This window comes from Bufo bufo, chromosome 3 (genome assembly GCF_905171765.1).
Source record: "Bufo bufo chromosome 3, aBufBuf1.1, whole genome shotgun sequence".
NCBI lineage: Eukaryota > Metazoa > Chordata > Amphibia > Anura > Bufonidae > Bufo > Bufo bufo.
The window spans coordinates 312,020,000-312,040,321 of NC_053391.1; the positions used below are offsets into that span (position 1 = coordinate 312,020,000).

General features: G+C 44.6%; 1 protein-coding gene across 2 annotated transcripts in view; it reads right to left on the reverse strand.

Annotated features, from left to right (window-relative positions):
- SYTL1 (synaptotagmin like 1) overlaps positions 1-20,322 on the reverse strand; it is a 71,681-nt gene that overhangs the window by 30,315 nt on the left and 21,044 nt on the right. The window contains exons 1-4 of one of the 2 annotated variants that reach the window (XM_040424265.1): positions 19,391-19,409; positions 19,081-19,294; positions 1,118-1,266; positions 235-334 (exon numbers count right to left, since the gene is read on the reverse strand). In XM_040424265.1, the coding sequence (XP_040280199.1) occupies positions 235-334; positions 1,118-1,266; positions 19,081-19,199 (368 nt within the window). In that variant the 5' untranslated portion in view covers positions 19,200-19,294; positions 19,391-19,409. Of the gene's footprint in view, positions 1-234; positions 335-1,117; positions 1,267-19,080; positions 19,295-19,390; positions 19,410-20,322 lie in introns of those variants that run through there. The other variant, XM_040424264.1, reaches the window with a different exon arrangement.

Below are 20,322 nucleotides of genomic sequence, written 5' to 3' on the forward strand. Positions count from 1 at the left end.
GTACGGTAAATGTGGCAGAGCAGCAATGCCAGATACGACCCATGCACAAGAGTCAAGCGTTTTTAGAAGAAAGCAGCCTCGTTTTCAAATCTCATACAATCCATTTAAATTTTCATTTAAAAAAGTCTTGTGTCTCTACCCCTAGTGTCAAATTATTTAATAAGATGTTTAATGAATCTAGAAAATGGCAGTACTCCATCTTGCTGTAGTTATTTCACAGACTCATGACATTACCTTATCACCGTTGTTTTTGCTTCTTCCTCCTCAGAATCCTCACTGTCATAATCTCCATTCAGTTCTTTGTCATCCTGAGCCCAGCTCTGGTCCCATTCACCTGGATAAAAAACAAAAATTCACACTATTAATAATGAAGCTCTCACTTTACTATTAACTAAGAACACCTATAGAAAACATGGAGAGAGTCCACAACCCTAAAGTGGAGTATAAATTAAAAAGCTACACATGGACAGATACCAGCTCCGTTTCCGCATTTTTGAATATTAAAGAGGACCTGTCCCCTCTCCTGTTTAGTAACTACTTGCGTTCCCCCGTGTAATAACAATTCTGGAGTATCTATTTTTATGACTCTGTATTGTGCTATTCCTCTGTTATTTTTTGTGCCATTACACTGTTATTCCAATTAGAAGTTTATGAATGATTCTCTAACTGGGTGTTGCCAGTTGGGAGGTGAGGGTTGTCCCTGCACAGTCTGACACTGTCCAATAAGTGCTACTAATGTCAGACTGTCCAGGAACACAATCCCAACCTGGTGGACCAGAAATAATAGAGGAATGGCATGACAAAGTCATACAAAAGTGCTCAAGAATTGCTATTATATGGAGAATACAAGTAGTTACTAAAACAGACATGTCAGGGAAAGTGACAGGTCCTTCTTAATAGTCATAAAAGCATAAATGGAGCTGGCATTAATCTGTGTATGGCTGTGTCTATGGCTGACTTTTTAAGAAGATAAAATGTACTAGATTATTTTATACTCTTTTGGAGTACTGGAGTCTGTCAGTTTGCTATACTGTAACGAGTACCAGAATTACTCCTGCCGAGACACCTGAGCATGGTGAGATGACTCCTTCCCTGTATAAGAAAACCTAAGACCCACCTCTGGTTTTCTTCTTCCTCCTGATTGATGCCCTCACTATGTCAACTCCACCAACTTGACCCCATGGACGTCTTGCTCTGACATCACTGAACCAGTCTCCAGACAGTCTTTTTAATGTTCGAGGATCTGAAAGAGATGACCGCAGTTTCCTGTAGAGACAAAATGTGCATTTACTGTACTATGGTTTCTAAAAAAAAAAGTAAATTAATCTGTTTCCCACATATTACCATTTATCACCAGAACACATCCTTTTAACTTAGAGCATGTAGCAGATAACCAAATAAAATGTTTGTGATTTCGCTCAATTACCATAGAGGGCACTCTTTCTAGGTCATTTGTGGGACATTCGGCAGGTGTTCAGTGTCTGGCCTGGCTTTATTTCTAAGTTAGCAGGGGTCAGTCCTGGTGACAAATTCCCTTAAACCATTAAAAACACCTCCAAGGATCCCTTAAAGTGGTTGTCCAGGTTTTAATAGTTCTAAAGAGTGCTTTTAAATACAATTTTGGTTGAAATATTCCTTCCCTGCCTGTCAGGGCCAATTCCAGCCTTTCTGCTCCCTATAGCGAAAATTGAAATGGCATCCTCCTCCTCCCCCGTCCAAATTGTCAATCCAACCCTTCCCCCTAGCCCTACTGTTAAAGACATATTTGAATAAACATTATATACGGTACTTCCAAACATACGGGGTAATACAGCACCACATACCTCTTACATGCAGAGAAGTCTCATCTGATGTAGATGTTCTCTTTTCTCATCTTCTCCATTTGTACCAGACCACCCTGACAAACTATTTCAGCCATGTCTTGTCTCTGCACAGTTCGCCACATAGACATCTTAGGTTCCTCATTTTTCCTCTTTACCCTTGTTGAGACCAACAGTGTTACCCTGCTATCACCCTCAATACTGTAATGCTCCACAAGAGTACCCAATTAGTAGTAGTGCCTTCCATATTGTGTCCAGTAATAATAATTCCCCCTCAATACCCCTTAGTAGTAATAATGCAGTTATAATGCCCCTGTGTAATGCCCTCAGTATTTATAATGGACTCTTCTTTAGTTCTACCATCTGTAAAGCCCCCATTATTTATAAAGGACCCCTTGTAGTGCCCCCAGTATTTAAAATGGCCCCTTCTGTAGTGCCCCCAGAATTCACAATGGACCTCTCTGTAGTGCCCCCAGTATTTAGCATTCCCTCGCTGTAGTGTCCTTAGTATTTAGCCCCCCCCCCCAGTAGTGCCCGCCATTATTTTGCATTCCCCATGTAGTGCCCCCAGTATTCAGCATGGCCCCTCTCTGTAGGGCCCCCAGTATTTAGCATTCCCCCCTGTAATGCCCCCAGTATTTGCATTTCCCCAGTATTTTGCATTCCCCCTGTACTGACCCCAGTATTTAGCATTTCCCCCTCTGTAGTGCCCTCAGTATTTAGCATCCTCCCTCCTCTGTAGTGCCCCTGGTAGTGGCACGAAAGGAGAAAAAAAAACTCACCTGATTTTATGCCACCAATGCAGAAGAGGCCCGTGGCCTGCGTTGATTGTGTCCTGGCGCTGGTGGTCACAATGACATCATTGCCTTCTGCATTGGGTCTCAGGTGGTATGGGACGCAGGCAGACGTGACGACATTGTGCCACCTATTGCCACACCCTCAGAGGCAGTTTGGTCACCTCCTGAGACAAGATGCTCATATCGCCTCATGGCAAATGCATCCATGCTCATTCTGGGCTTTGAAGTCCAGGAGGTGGTCCCATCAGTGATTGACAGTCTTCCTCTATGACTGTGAATACAGATAGCTGTCAATCACTGATAGGACCACCTCCTGGACTTCAAAGCCCAGAATGAGCAGGAATTTAAATGAATGAAATACAAGTCATACTGAATTTTTTCCTCGTAAAACCTGCAGATTATTTCACATTTTCATAGCAATAAGGTTCCCTTTAAGTGCCACTACTTGAACAATTTGCAGTGGAGCTCAAGTCTGTACATAGGTGCTCCCCTTTGTAACCATCTATACCATGTACGGGATCTGTCCCCCACAAAGTCTCTCTGTGCAATGAATGGTTTATATAGCTGTCAAGAATAAGAAGGCTATATCATTTTTTTTTAAAAAGGTAACTCCTGGATAACCAGAATTTTTCCATTTTTTCATTTTGGCATTTCAAAAGTTAAAAAAGTTGTTGATTGTACACATTGCAACCAAACAATTTCACACCAGTATATTATAGAAATTTCACAGCATTGTATCACATTTTTTATGCATAACTGCTGCAATGAAGCATAACTGCTGCAATATATTGGTTATATGCATGATTTGCTCATTTCCTTCCTGTGGCTAGGCTAGGGCAAAATTTTAATTAGTATTTTTACTCAAGATGCACAAAATGAAGAAATGTAAAAAGCTGTTATCAAGGTCATATTTTTCTCCTTGAATCCTGATTACACTGTGTACTTGTCACGGTCCCTCAGGTGACTGGTGTCATGAAATCAAGGAGATTGGCTGAGCGTGGAGGAATCTAACAGCCTCCTTGATTTCTCTTGATTCAGTGTTGATAGGTTTAATGACCACTTCCCTTTTCTCAGCTGTTGCTCAGTGGTCATCACTTCTACCGTTTATATTCTGACCCCACCCTTCAGGCTATGCGGTTGATAGCTTCATTTGGGTTTGGCTGAGCTGGTGTCAGTTTGTCTCTGGTGTTCCTGCTCATCCATTTCTACAGAAGTTTAGTGTCGCGTTTGTTTGTGTTTGTTATATTCCCTGTTGTTTGTATCTGGGCCTGAGACAGAGACTTCCATTCGTCCATCTGGGGAGGAATGGGTTGTCCCTGGTCCTAATCTTTTCTAGGGCCTTATAGGGATATAAAGGCCTAGGTATCCTGCATATGAATATTCCTACCTTCAGGGTCTATTCATATTGATAGGTAGTCAGGGCCCGGATTAGGGTTGTCTAGGAGGTGACTTGTTTCTTCCCTAGTTTCCAGGTCCAGTTACGGTTCCCCTTCCCTCCTATGTTCAGTGTAGAATTTCCCACCCACACTGATCGTGACAGTACTATAGTATTAAAAATAAATACAGTAAAATAAATATCCATGGATCTTGAAAATGTAAGCAAAAACTGCACCTAAAGGGATTATCCAATTTTCAAGCATTGAAACTTCTTTTAGGCCTCTTTCACATTTCCGTGTCAGTGTCAAGTCCTTGAAAAAAAGTGTACATGTTTCATCCGTGAAGATGTCCGTGAAGGATCCACGGTTGGTCCGTGTGTCCGTTCTTACCATCTGTGTCACCCGTAATTCACGAAAGTTGCTCAGCTGAAAATTAATTTCCAAAGAATCTCCTATCAGTCTTCAGTGAAAAACGGACGCAAAACAGACACAACAAGAATGCCATCTGTGCTGTGTCAGTGATAGACTTCAATGGGCGTGCATAGTCCACATCACGGATCAAAGTAGTGCATGTCCCCGTGATTTTTTCACTCCTCCACGGTCAGTTTAAAAATACTGAAATGTGAACAGACACATTTAAATCAATGGGTCTGTGTGCTGTCCACAGAAAATGTGTACAGCACATGTCAGTAAAAAACGGATATGCAAACGATGCCTTATTGTTGCTGACTGATTGTAACTGTTAGGCCTCGTTCACATTTCAGTTTTTTATTGACGTGTGCTTTTGTGGACAGCACACGCACCCATTGATTTAAATGTGTCTGTTCATACATCACCATTTTTTTACTCACCATGGGTCAGTAAAAAAAAATCACGAGGACATGCACTACTATGATCCGTGATGCCGACCAAGCATGCCCATTGAAGTCTATGGGTCCATGAAAATCACTGACACAACACGAATGGCATCCATGTTGTGTCCGTGTTGCATCCTTTCCAAAGACAGGAGATTCTTTGGAAATTCATTTTCAGCTAAAAAATTTCCGTGAATTACGGATGACACATGGATGGTAAAAACGAACACACGGACCAACCACGGATCCTTCACAGACATGTTCACTGAGGAAACACATACGCTTTTTTTCACGGACGCGGCACTGACACGGAAATGTGAACGAGGCCTTAAGAGACAGCTGCAGCCCAGAGGGTGGCATGCCCTTCAGTCCTGCGGGACTGCAGGTGTAGTATTATACATAATCAGTAGTGCCACAAAAAGTCACAGTGCAGCCCTAGCCTTTTTGCTCTAGTACAGGGATGTTCAACCTGCAGCACTCCAGCTGTTGCAAAACTACAACTCCCAGCATGGCTGGACAGTCTACAGTTATCAGCCTACAGCAGGGCATTGTGGGAGTTGTAGTTTTACAACAGCTGGAGAGCCGCAGGTTGAGCATCCCTGCTTCTAGTGTATATAAAATTACAAAATTGTGTCAAATTGAAAACAGTTTGCATTCTCACTCATATGGAAATGTATCTCTCCATGGTAACAGATATCAACAACAAAATCCCTGTAGTTCTGGTTAGCGCATATTCACCTCTTTTGGCGCCTCCAGACATTGAGCGGGATTTTGCCTGGTGGGGTTCTTGTAATGACTTGGATGTGGGATAATCAAAATACAGTTTGTTTTCTTTTATTTACCTTTGTAATGTTTTATATTGTAAAAAAAAAAAAAGTATGAACGCAGCATAGTAAAGCTAAAGCACAATCAGTTTTTGAAGCCAAATCCAGGAATGCTATATAAGAGAAAAGACTCAGACCCACATTTACCAAACCTATAGATGGTGTAAACTCAGACAGACCGTGTAGACCCGCACCAATTTATCACAGGGCTCAGGCTGGATGATAAATCTGCTGCAAGGATACACACTTTTCTCTGACTCTATACCAACTATTGTTCAGCTTAGGGCTCATGCACATGAGCATAAGAGCCCCGTGCCTATATTGCGGACCAGACACGGCCAGTCCGCAATATATACGGCCACTGGCCGTGTGCACTCCGTGGTGCAGATGTGGACCCATTGACTTGAATGGGTCTGCCATCCGCAACATATGACCAGGACTATCTTTTGCGCAGCGGAGGCACAGATCGGAAGCCCATGGAAGCACTATGAAGTGCTTCCGTGGGCTTTCAGGTCCGTGGCTCCGCACTGCAAAAAGTTAGAACATATATGTCTGGTTACATGACCCTCCATCAGGGGCTATCTTATGGACAGGACCTCGGTGTCGACAGCACAGATTTGCCTAACAGGGACATGGCTTGTAAAATATAGCAAACCACACAGATCATCAACAAAGGCTATATTAGCAAGTGCCATATAGTCATCTTACATACACATTGGTCACAAGTAGCCAGAAAGATGCCAACCCCTTTTTTTTTGTAGTGTCGTTCTTATACTTGTGAGGGACGTTTCTTATTTTTTTTTCAAATCACAGCATGCTCCGTGCCTGCCATTTAGACCCTCATTAACTGCTGTTTTTCTCCCATAGACCTCCATTTCAGTTTTGCAACTTAAAAAAAAGCATATGCAATGTGTATTTTTGTTTTTAATGGCATTCTTGCATGGCATTTTTTGCAAACTTTTTTCCCCCCATACAGCACCAAATAAGAAGTGAAGGCACACATTTACACGCTTTTCTGTAAAAACCTACAGGCCCACATTTACTAATCCTAAAAATGCCATAAGCTAGACAGTCTGTCTAGACCAGATTTATCACAGAGGCTCAGGCTGGATGATACATCTGCTGCAGGGATAGACACTTTTATCTAACTCTATACCAAATATTGGCTGGCTAAGTTTGCAACAGAATTTCATGCCAGAATCATGCCCCCTTTCCCACTAAACCCCACCTTCTTGTTGAGCAAGTCAGAAAAAAGTCTAGAAAACGTAGCTGTGCCAAATTGCACCAATTTACAGCACTTTTTGACACATTCTGCGCACAGACACCATCTGGGCCGCTATATAGGCAAAAACGCCTCAAAAACACGAAACGTTGATCAACTCGGCACTGTATGTGAAGGAACGCTAAAGCCTGCATAGTTTGGCAGCATGTTAGTAGTAAATAGGAGACGGATGGAAGGAGGGTTGACTGTAGGATTAGACTACACCTGATTCATTTAGGCCCCTTTCACACGAGCAAGTTTTCCAAGCGGGTGCAATGCGTGACATGAACGCATAGCACCCGCACTGAATCCTGACCCATTCATTTCTATGGGTCTGTGTACATGAGTGTTTTTTTTAAGCATCAGTTCTGCGTTGCGTGAAAAACGCAGCATGCTCTATATTCAGCGTTTTTCACGCAGCTCTGGCACCATCAGGGCCGGGCCGACACAGAGGCTGGGGAGGCTCCAGCCTCAGGGCGCAGGCCAGCTCCCCAGCCTCTGGGTGGCAGGCAGGCCACTGACCACGTCGCTGCTGCTGCCGCTCCTGCCGGGCTCCCTCCCCGCTCCGCCTCCTGGCTCGGCCGCTCCGCTGCTCTGGTCTCTGCTCAGTCGCTTGCCTGACTGGCTGCGTACAGCGCGCACTTTGACCTGACGCGCTGTACGCAGTCAGGTCACATGTGCACCCTCTGGAGACCAGAAGCAGCGCGGGCAGCAGCAGGCAGCAGCACAGCACTGTGTCACGACCCAGCCCAGGCCCCAGCAGGGATAGAGCGTGAGAGTCTGCCCTGAAGTGAAGTAAGATACCGTATTTTTCGCCCTATAAGACGCACCGGCCCATAAGACGCACCTAGGTTTTTAGGGAGGAAAATAAGAAAAAAAATATTTTTAACCAAAAGGTGTGCTGTGTGTTTGGTGGGTTTGGAACTAATGGTGGTCTGTGGATGGCACTATTACTGTGGATCTGTGGATGACGGACACTGTTATGGGGGGGATCTGTGGATGATGGACACTGTTATGGGGGATCTGTGAATGACGGACACTGTTATGGGGGGATCTGTGGATGACGGACACTGTTATGGGGGATCTGTGGATGACGGACACTGTTATGGGGGGATCTGTGGATGACGGACACTGTTATGGGGGGATCTGTGGCTTGCACTGTTACAGGGGGATATGTAGCTGGCACTGTTACAGGGGGATCTGTGGATGGCACTGTTACAGGGGGGATCTGTGGGTGGCACTGTTATATATGTGCCATCCACAGACCCCCCAGCCCATAACAGTGCCATCCACAGACCCCCCCAGCCCATAACAGTGCCATCCACAGACCCCCCCCAGCCCATAACAGTGCCATCCACAGACCCCCCCCAGCCCATAACTGTGCCATTCACAGATGTCCCCCATAAAAATGTCATCCACAGATCCCCCCGCCGCCGCCGCTCCAGTATACAAATACAAGATGTCTTATTCAATTAATAGTTATTATACATGCCCCCTCACTCCTAATAGTACCTTACATCCTAACCGCTTCAGTAGAACCCAGGCAGGCAGGCCGGGCGGCCGGCGCGTCACTCACTGACGTAACTTGCCTGCGCCGCCTGCTTCATTCATAAAGTAGGCGGCACAGGCACGTGACATAAGGGAGTTACGCTGCCGCCCGCCTGGCCTGCCTGTCTGCATTGTACTGAAGCGGTTAGGATGTAAGGTACTATTAGGAGTGAGGGGGCATGTTTAATAACTATTAATTTAATAAGACATCTTATATTAGTATACCGGAGCGGCGGGGCGGGGCTATAGTACACTGACTGCACCGCCCCGCCGCTATTGCCGGCCCCCAGCTCCTCCTCCCAGTCCCACCCCGAGTCCCCGCTCGCTCGTACATTGCAGCTTGCGATGTAAAACTGCAAGCATTCGCCCCATAAGACGCAGGGGCATTTTTCCACCATTTTGGGGGGAGAAAAAGTGCGTCTTATGGGGCAAAAAATACATAGTTCTTAAATAAAGATAATATTCTTTTCCGTCTGATCTGAGGTCTGATGGAGTTCTGGATGGGGTAAAATTACAAGGAACGCCCCGGGGGGTTGGGGTGGATGTCTGATTAATAACAAACATACATATCTAAATGGCGGGGGGGGGGGAGCTTGACTTGAGTCATCTACTGATCAGTGATCATCAGAGCATTAGAGCTGCAGGAATAAATAACATCTAAATATCTGGTGGGGTAGATGGGGGGGGGGGTCGAGGGCTGGTGGGGGAAGGGGGGGTTAGATGATCTTACCCAGCCCCCCTTCCCCCATGTTATTTATTCCTGCAATTCTAATGCTCTGATCAGTAGATGACTCAAGTCAAGCCCTCAACCCCCCCCCCCCCCCCCAGCCATTTAGATATGTATGTTATCAATCATCACCCCCCACCGCTGCCTTCCTTGTAATTTGCTGGCCCCCAATATCCATTGTGAATCACAATCCATAACAGTGTCATCCACAGATCCCCCATAACACTGTCATCCACAGATCCCCCCATAATACTGTCATCCATAGATCCCCCATAACAGTGTCATCCATAGATCCCCCATAACAGTGTCATCCACAGATCCCCCATAACAGTGTCCTCCACAGATCCCCCATAACAGTGTCATCCACAGATCCCCCCATAACAGTGTTATCCACAGATCCCCCCATAACAGTGTTATCCACAGATCCCCCCATAACAGTGTGTCATCCACAGATTCCCTCATAACAGTGTGTCATCCACAGGTCCCCCATAAGTGTGTCATCCACAGATATTTATGTGTGATTACAACAGTAAGTATTTAGTAAAGACTCCACAAGTTGGGGGGGGGGGGGGCGCACTTGGGCAGCTCAAGCCTCTGTTGATGGTGGACCTTGTCCCAGCCCTGGGCACCATAGAAGTGAATGGGGCTTTAGTTTTTTATCACGCGCGTGAAAAACACATCAAAACGCATTGCACCTGTCGTGTCGCAGTCGCAGCATGTTGCAGTTCGACATCATAGACTATCATTATAAAAATTGTCGTGCGACAAAATGTCGGGCAACACATGTCGTCCGGTGTAGCCCTAGCCTAATTGTTATGGGAGGTACTGTGACATTGTGGACGATAATGCTATGGGGACACTGTGGCTGTCACTATTATGGGGTATGTCACTGTTATAGGAACAGCATGACTATTACTGTTATGGGAGCACTGTGGCGGTTTCTGTAGAAGAAGAGTAATTAGTGGAAGAAGGCCCTTGTTCCAGGAAAAGGCTGTCAGTATCATAAATTCTGAAATAATGCTAGAGGTAGATTGTCATGAAGTAAGCTTATAGCGGATGCAGGTTTTTATGAAAATAAAGCTGAAATATGATATGAGAGGCAGACAGGAGCTAATACAAGCTACCTGAAAGTATGGTTTAAGACTCCTAATCACATATTTCAGCATTGTTACTTTCATAGCAGTCTCTGCCAAGTGTAACACGATCCCACAAGGCAACATGTACTAAATGTATTAATAGTTGTGGTCTGAGTGCATTGCAAAACCATTGTTATACATATAAACGTGGCTGTCCCTGGCATAGCATTTAACCACCTCCGGACCGCCTAACGCAGGATCGCGTTCCGGAGGTGGCAGCCCTGCGCACAGTCACGCATATACGCGTCATCTCGCGAGACGCGAGATTTCCTGTGAACGCGCGCACACAGGCGCGCGCGCTCACAGGAACGGAAGGTAAGAGAGTTGATCTCCAGCCTGCCAGCGGCGATCGTTCGCTGGCAGGCTGGAGATGTGTTTTTTTTAACCCCTAACAGGTATATTAGACGCTGTTTTTATAACAGCGTCTAATATACCTGCTACCTGGTCCTCTGGTGGTCCCCTTTGTTTGGATCGACCACCAGAGGACACAGGTAGCTCAGTAAAGTAGCACCAAGCACCACTACACTACACTACACCCCCCCCCCCCCGTCACTTATTAACCCCTTATTAGCCCCTGATCACCCCTAATCACCCCTGATCACCCCATATAGACTCCCTGATCACCCCCCTGTCATTGATTACCCCCCTGTCATTGATCAACCCCCTGTAAAGCTCCATTCAGACGTCCGCATGATTTTTACGGATCCACTGATAGATGGATCGGATCCGCAAAACGCATCCGGACGTCTGAATGAAGCCTTACAGGGGCGTGATCAATGACTGTGGTGATCACCCCATATAGACTCCCTGATCACCCCCCTGTCATTGATTACCCCCCTGTAAAGCTCCATTCAGACGTCCGCATGATTTTTACGGATCCACTGATAGATGGATCGGATCCGCAAAACGCATCCGGACGTCTGAATGAAGCCTTACAGGGGCATGATCAATGACTGTGGTGATCACCCCATATAGACTCCCTGATCACCCCCCTGTAAAGCTCCATTCAGATGTCCGCATGATTTTTACGGATGCACTGATACATGGATCGGATCCGCAAAACGCATCCGGTCGTCTGAATGAAGCCTTACAGGGGCATGATCAATGACTGTGGTGATCACCCCCCTGTCATTGATTACCCCCCTGTAAAGCTCCATTCAGATGTCCGCATGATTTTTACGGATGCACTGATAGATGGATCGGATCCGCAAAACGCATCCGGACGTCTGAATGAAGCCTTACAGGGGCATGATCAATGACTGTGGTGATCACCCCATATAGACTCCCTGATCACCCCCCTGTCATTGATTACCCCCCTGTCATTGATTACCCCCCTGTAAAGCTCCATTCAGACGTCCGCATGATTTTTACGGATGCACTGATAGATGGATCGGATCCGCAAAACGCATCCGGACGTCTGAATGAAGCCTTACAGGGGCGTGATCAATGACTGTGGTGATCACCCCATATAGACTCCCTGATCACCCCCCTGTCATTGATTACCCCCCTGTAAAGCTCCATTCAGACGTCCGCATGATTTTTACGGATGCACTGATAGATGGATCGGATCCGCAAAACGCATCCGGACGTCTGAATGAAGCCTTACAGGGGCGTGATCAATGACTGTGGTGATCACCCCATATAGACTCCCTGATCACCCCCCTGTCATTGATTACCCCCCTGTCATTGATTACCCCCCTGTAAAGCTCCATTCAGATGTCCGCATGATTTTTACGGATGCACTGATAGATGGATCGGATCCGCAAAACGCATCCGGACGTCTGAATGAAGCCTTACACGGGCGTGATCAATGACTGTGGTTATCACCCCATATAGACTCCCTGATCACCCCCCTGTCATTGATCACCCCCCTGTCATTGATCACCCCCCTGTCATTGATCAACCCCCCTGTCATTGATCAACCCCCCTGTCATTGATCACCCCTCTGTAAGGCTCCATTCAGATATTTTTTTGGCCCAAGTTAGCGGAATTTTTTTTTTTTTTTTCTTACAAAGTCTCATATTCCACTAACTTGTGTCAAAAAATAAAATCTCACATGAACTCACCATACCCCTCACGGAATCCAAATGCGTAAAATTTTTTAGACATTTATATTCCAGACTTCTTCTCACGCTTTAGGGCCCCTAGAATGCCAGGGCAGTATAAATACCCCACATGTGACCCCATTTCGGAAAGAAGACACCCCCAGGTATTCCGTGAGGGGCATATTGAGTCCATGAAAGATTGAAATTTTTGTCCCAAGTTAGCGGAACGGGAGACTTTGTGAGAAAAAAATAAAAAATATCAATTTCCGCTAACTTGTGCCAAAAAAAAAAAATTTCTATGAACTCGCCATGCCCCTCATTGAATACCTTGGGGTGTCTTCTTTCCAAAATGGGGTCACATGTGGGGTATTTATACTGCCCTGGCATTCTAGGGGCCCCAAAGCGTGAGAAGAAGTCTGGTATCCAAATGTCTAAAAATGCCCTCCTAAAAGGAATTTGGGCACCTTTGCCCACCTAGGCTGCAAAAAAGTGTCACACATGTGGTATCTCCGTATTCAGGAGACGTTGGGGAATGTGTTTTGGGGTGTCATTTTACATATACCCATGCTGGGTGAGAGAAATATCTTGGTCAAATGCCAACTTTGTATAAAAAAATGGGAAAAGTTGTCTTTTGCCAAGATATTTCTCTCACCCAGCATGGGTATATGTAAAATGACACCCCAAAACACATTCCCCAACTTCTCCTGAATACGGCGATACCACATGTGTGACACTTTTTTGCAGCCTAGGTGGGCAAAGGGGCCCATATTCCAAAGAGCACCTTTAGGATTTCACAGGTCATTTACCTACTTACCACACATTAGGGCCCCTGGAAAATGCCAGGGCAGTATAACTACCCCACAAGTGACCCCATTTTGGAAAGAAGACACCCCAAGGTATTCCGTGAGGGGCATGGCGAGTTCCTAGAATTTTTTATTTTTTGTCACAAGTTAGTGGAAAATGCTTATTTTTTTTTTTTTTTTTTTTTTTCATACAAAGTCTCATATTCCACTAACTTGTGACAAAAAATAAAAAGTTCCATGAACTCACTATGCCCATCAGCGAATACCTTGGGGTCTCTTCTTTCCAAAATGGGGTCACTTGTGGGGTAGTTATACTGCCCTGGCATTCTAGGGGCCCAAATGTGTGGTAAGGAGTTTGAAATCAAATTCTGTAAAAAATGACCTTTGAAATCCGAAAGGTGCTCTTTTGAATATGGGCCCCTTTGCCCACCTAGGCTGCAAAAAAGTGTCACACATCTGGTATCTCCGTAATCGGGAGAAGTTGGGGAATGTGTTTTGGGGTGTCATTTTACATATACCCATGCTGGGTGAGAGAAATATCTTGGCAAAAGACAACTTTTCCCATTTTTTTATACAAAGTTGGCATTTGACCAAGATATTTATCTCACCCAGCATGGGTATATGTAAAAAGACACCCCAAAACACATTCCTCAACTTCTCCTGAGTACGGAGATACCAGATGTGTGACACTTTTTTGCAGCCTAGGGGGGCAAAGGGGCCCACATTCCAAAGAGCACCTTTCGGATTTCACAGGTCATTTACCTACTTACCACACATTTGGGCCCCTAGAATGCCAGGGCAGTATAACTACCCCACAAGTGACCCCATTTTGGAAAGAAGAGACCCCAAGGTATTCGCTGATGGGCATAGTGAGTTCATGGAAGTTTTTATTTTTTGTCACAAGTTTGTGGAATATGAGACTTTGTATGAAAAAAAAAAAAAAAAAAAAAAATCATCATTTTCCACTAACTTGTGACAAAAAATAAAAAATTCTAGGAACTCGCCATGCCCCTCACGGAATACCTTGGGGTGTCTTCTTTCCAAAATGGGGTCACTTGTGGGGTAGTTATACTGCCCTGGTATTCTAGGGGCCCAAATGTGTGGTAAGGAGTTTGAAATCAAATTCAGGAAAAAATGAGGAGTGAAATCCGAAAGGTGCTCTTTGGAATATGGGCCCCTTTGCCCACCTAGGCTGCAAAAAAGCGTCACACATCTGGTATCCCCGTACTCAGGAGAAGTTGAGGAATGTGTTTTGGGGTGTCTTTTTACATATACCCATACTGGGTGAGATAAATATCTTGGTCAAATGACAACTTTGTATAAAAAAATGGGAAAAGTTGTCTTTTGCCAAGATATTTCTCTCACCCAGCATGGGTATATATAAAATGACACCCCAAAACACATTCCCCACCTTCTCCTGAGTACGGAGATACCAGATGTGTGACACTTTTTTGCAGCCTAGGTGGGCAAAGGGGCCCATATTCCAAAGAGCACCTTTCGGATTTCACAGGTCATTTTTTACTGAATTTGATTTCAAACTCCTTACCACACATTTGGGCCCCTAGAATGCCAGGGCAGTATAACTACCCCACAAGTGACCCCATTTTGGAAAGAAGAGACCCCAAGGTATTCGCTGATGGGCATAGTGAGTTCATAGAACTTTTTATTTTTTGTCACAAGTTAGTGGAATATGAGACTTTGTAAGAAAAAAAAAAAAAAAAAAAAAAATCATCATTTTCCGCTAACTTGTGACAAAAAATAAAAAGTTCTATGAACTCACTATGCCCATCAGCGAATACCTTAGGGTGTGTACTTTCAGAAATGGGGTCATTTGTGGGGTGTTTGTACTGTCTGGGCATTGTAGAACCTCAGGAAACATGACAGGTGCTCAGAAAGTCAGAGCGGCTTCAAAAAGCGGAAATTCACATTTTTGTACCATAGTTTGTAAACGCTATAACTTTTACCCAAACCATTTTTTTTTTACCCAAACATTTTTTTTTTATCAAAGACATGTAGAACTATAAATTTAGAGCAAAATTTCTATATGGATCTCGTTTTTTTTGCAAAATTTTACAACTGAAAGTGAAAAATGTCATTTTTTTGCAAAAAAAATCGTTAAATTTCGATTAATAACAAAAAAAGTAAAAATGTCAGCAGCAATGAAATACCACCAAATGAAAGCTCTATTAGTGAGAAGAAAAGGAGGTAAAATTCATTTGGGTGGTAAGTTGCATGACCGAGCAATAAACGGTGAAAGTAGTGTAGGTCAGAAGTGTAAAAAGTGGCCTGGTCTTTCAGGGTGTTTAAGCACTGGGGGCTGAGGTGGTTAAAGGGGTTGTCCGACAATGTGACATATTTCGCAAATAGACCAAACTTGTAAAACTTTGCCATGTTCCCATAACATCAAATAGGATAAACCCTACATGCAGCTATTGAGCTTTAGGCTTCATGCACACAACCGTATAACTATGGGCATGAGACCTATGCACATGGGCCTGGCTGGGAGCAGTGGTATATGGTGGTAATGATTACAAAATTACAGAATTACAGGTATAAGTATAGTAGAATTTTTATTGACCAATGTGTTTGATATGTCTGATTAGCACAAAATTCTAAAAGTTGGGCTCAAAAGCAGATAAGAACACAGTGAGAAAGTGGAAGTTTGTATTTAGATTCTGAATAATAACTCTTAGAATTGTGGTAGGTGGACCTGTGCTTTACATTATGTCAAATACACTGTATTGTGATAGGAAAAATAACTTTTTTGTTAGAAAGGTGCCCCACTGGTGGAAGCCCCAGTGATCAGCTGTAATATCTGCTGGGGAACCTAGTAGCAAGTGTTCAGTTCTGCCGCAGCGCCAATGAATGGAAAATCATGCATTACATAGCTCCTACTGAAATCAAAGCCTTTTATCATGGCCCCATGGTTCTTCCATAGTACAGGATGTGTAAAAGATAATTAACAAATGACTAATTCATATTCTGTTATAACACTCCAGTCCTAATGCAAGCCAGCAGGGTGTGTCTGAACCTCATAATTTCATTACTACAATAAAATAAAGTATACTAAGTTAAAATGAGAAGGTCTGCTACACACGATACACGTTGGTGTAAATGTAAACCACAGGTCAATCACCGCATGCTCTTAAATGGGGGTCGTGAGCCACTATACCTCCAAACTGCCAGACTGCAAAGTGGAGGAGTCTGAAGTAATGTGCCTACTGCCCTATAATGCCTAAGGGGCTGAGTACTATAGATGACTGGTCCATTCAAACTCCAACTCACTTGTCCTTGTGGTCATGCAGTGAGGAGAAGGGGGGGGGGGGGGGGCTCTGGACTGTTTTAGTGATCAGTGGAGATCCTGGGATAGATGGTATATGTCCACTGTGGCACAACCCCTTTAATTAAACCTGGCAATGGTTTATAAGAATTGTAGGCAGAATCTGGAGTGATATCTAAATGTATGAGAACCATTCTATGGCCACAGCTCTGCAAATGGCTGTACAAATTAAGCAGATAATGTTTGCATACTGTAACAAATAGGTACTGTACATTTCAGCAAGAAGATGCAGTTGTGTAACCTCATTCACATAACTTGTCTGTTACCCAGGGCCGGATTAAGGTAGGGGCTGATGGAGCTGCAGCTCCAGGCCGCTACCATAAAATAGGCCCATCCGCCAGCCAAAAGGGCGTCGGGAGCGGCCCGCGCTAAAAGTCCTCTGTTGTACACAGCGCAGCGTCACACAGCACACAGACAATGCAGAGACGCTCACCTCACGCTGGCAGCAGGAGCCTGAGGGAGGGACTCGGGAGGAGCGTAATATGATCCTAGAGTGGAAGCTGCTTCTGCCAGCCCCTCCCCTCCCCGCCCACCAACCAATCAGAGCTGAGGCAAGGCAAGCACTAGCAGCTCCGAGTCGTCTGAGTAGTGCAGGGAGTCTAAGAATAGAAATGAATCGAATGAGTCTCAGGTTAAAAGAATCTAAAGATCCGATTAGTTAGAGACTCATTCGATTCTTTGAGTTAAAAGAGCCGTGAGTCAGACTGTAGAACAGGTTACACTGAGGCTGTCGGCTCTTGTTGCAGCAGTGATAAGATTAAGGGACAGGTGCAGAGAGATAAGAGAAGTGACAGATGACACAGAGTTTAGATTACAGGTTGAATTAACCCTTTAGGATCAAATTAGCTTCTCAGGAGATATTTATGTTAAAGGCATCTCATTCAGTAGCTATATAACTAAGGGTGGGTTCACATCTCCTTTATGGATTCCGTTAAGTGGGGACTGTGGGGACTATTTTATTATCAGCCAGTGACTGTGTTACTGTAATACTGTTATCAATTCAGCACATAGTTTTCCCTGTGCATGCATTCACATTTCACTTCACTTGGTTGGTTGTACTACTGTCAGTGTCAGACTGTTGTCACTGTGGGTAACAATGCACACCACAGTGACAGCTCCTGACTCCTCCTGTCCGGCGTCAGCCTCAGCTTCCCTTCACTATCACTATAATCAATCACTCTTCCTGATCCTGACTCACTCATTAGAGAGCTGAAGAGCCGACTGAGTCAGCAGCAGCAAGTGAATCGAATGGATAGCATCTGCGCATGCGCACCAGCACCTAGAGTCTTCGGTTCACTTGCGAGTCAGCTCAGCAGTCAGTGACTCAGCAAGTGAACCGAAGATCCGATTCATGAATCGGTTCATTTGAAAGATCTGAACTTCCCATCACTACTGAGGTCATATCCGGCGGGCCGCGGCATTACAGGAACAGCACCAGCTGCTCTGACGTCCTGCCGCCAGATATACGTCACAGGATATCCGGCGGCAGGACGTCAGAGCAGCTGGAGCTGTTCCTGTAATGCCGCGGCCTGCCGGATATGACCTCAGTGCGCCCGCGGTTATCCCTCCTGCACACTGCGCTGTGTACAACCTGCTCAGCAGTTTCGACCAGCACACGGCCCACAGCGCTCAGCCACACCAGCCCGCGAGACAGCAGCAGCTTCTGGAGCAGGTATCAGATAAACTCATCCAGTTGGAAGGGAGGGCAATCATAGTGCTGTTATGATTTATGGACACAGCTCTCAGCATGCTTAGCCAGCCTTCTATCTGGCTTTGCATCTTGAGAGTCACAGTCCACAGGCTGTTTCTGAGCTATCCACTGTGCCACATGCTGCCTCACAATATCCATCCCATTATACTGTATGTTTCCATTGTGCAATTCTCACAAGTCAGGGGCGTAGCTATATGGGAAGCAGGGGAAGCGGCTGCTTTGGGGCCCTGACCCAGAAGGGGGCCATCCAGGAACAGGAGGACTAAACGATTTTGTCAGGGCCCCCTCAACAGTATTACACAATGAAATCATATACAGTGACAGTATAGAAAATGGATGGAACAGCTGCCGGTCCTGGTCTGAGAGAGCGATCTTTACTAGCCACAGGAATGGGGGCGGCATGAAAGGAAGGGGTGCGAAAAAATTACTGGGGGAGGGGGCCCCATTCAAAAATTTGCTGTGGGGCCCAGTCATTTCTAGCTACGCCACTGCTCTAAGTACTGTTTGCTGTGTGTGCAGATGACACTCCAGTGCTATTCATGTATGTTTGGCATTGCCTTGCTATAAGCATTATCATCTCTCAAGGACAAAACAGCTAAACAGATGGATTGTAGTTTTCCTTTTTTATCAAAATGACAAATACATAAACTGTGTTCACCATGCGGTAAGAATGGCAATACTTTTATTCTGCAAGTCGGTACAATTGCAGCAGTGCCAAATTTACTATATTTTTTATGTTTTTCTGCTTTTGCACAATGAAAACTCTATGAAAACAGGATGAGAAATGTTGTATATGTACAAACCTAAACATATAGAAAAACAAGTCTTAATCACTTACTGTACTCGCTGTTGGTCCTTCTCCCTTAGCTGTGTGTCTCGCTCCAGAACCTGAGTTATAACTCTCTGCTCGTCTCCTGTCAAGAAACTGAGATCCAGAAGGTCCTCGCTGTCATCCATTCTTTGGCCGCATTGGTCACACCACCAATAAGGGGCACGAGTCAATCACACAAGCTGAATGACCATGCATAGGATGATGTAAACCTCCTTGCCACCTGTAGAGACATAGAAGTTAAGGATTAGGATAACTTGAAGAATACATGGGACATAGAACAATAAACAATGAATAAAAAGCAGGGCACACTACACACAGTGTGGGGGAGTACACGAGTTGCAGATGCTTGGCGGTGCATTTACAGGATGTATGTTTAATGAAAAATACCACAAGCCTTGAATAAGGAAATGATGAACTATGGTCTGGCGAGAGTAAGGTTAAAAAAAAGAATTGTTGCACCACTAAAACCATTTTTTCCAAATATTTAAATCAGGTTTGGATAACAAAGGAGAATGTTTTTCTATGCATTACAGGGAGTGCAGAATTATTAGGCAAGTTGTATTTTTGAGGATTAATTTTATTATTGAACAACAACCATGTTCTCAATGAACCCAAAAAACTCATTAATATCAAAGCTGAATATTTTTGGAAGTAGTTTTTAGTTTGTTTTTAGTTTTAGCTATTTTAGGGGGATATCTGTGTGTGCAGGTGACTATTACTGTGCATAATTATTAGGCAACTTAACAAAAAACAAATATATACCCATTTCAATTATTTATTTTTACCAGTGAAACCAATATAACATCTCAACATTCACAAATATATATTTCTGACATTCAAAAACAAAACAAAAACAAATCAGTGACCAATATAGCCACCTTTCTTTGCAAGGACACTCAAAAGCCCGCCATCCATGGATTCTGTCAGTGTTTTGATCTGTTCACCATCAACATTGCGTGCAGCAGCAACCACAGCCTCCCAGACACTGTTCAGAGAGGTGTACTGTTTTCCATCCTTGTAAATCTCACATTTGATGATGGACCACAGGTTCTCAATGGGGTTCAGACCAGGTGAACAAGGAGGCCATGTCATTAGATTTTCTTCTTTTATACCCTTTCTTGCCAGCCACGCTGTGGAGTACTTGGACGCGTGTGATGGAGCATTGTCCTGCATGAAAATCATGTTTTTCTTGAAGGATGCAGACTTCTTCCTGTACCACTGCTTGAAGAAGGTGTCTTCCAGAAGCTG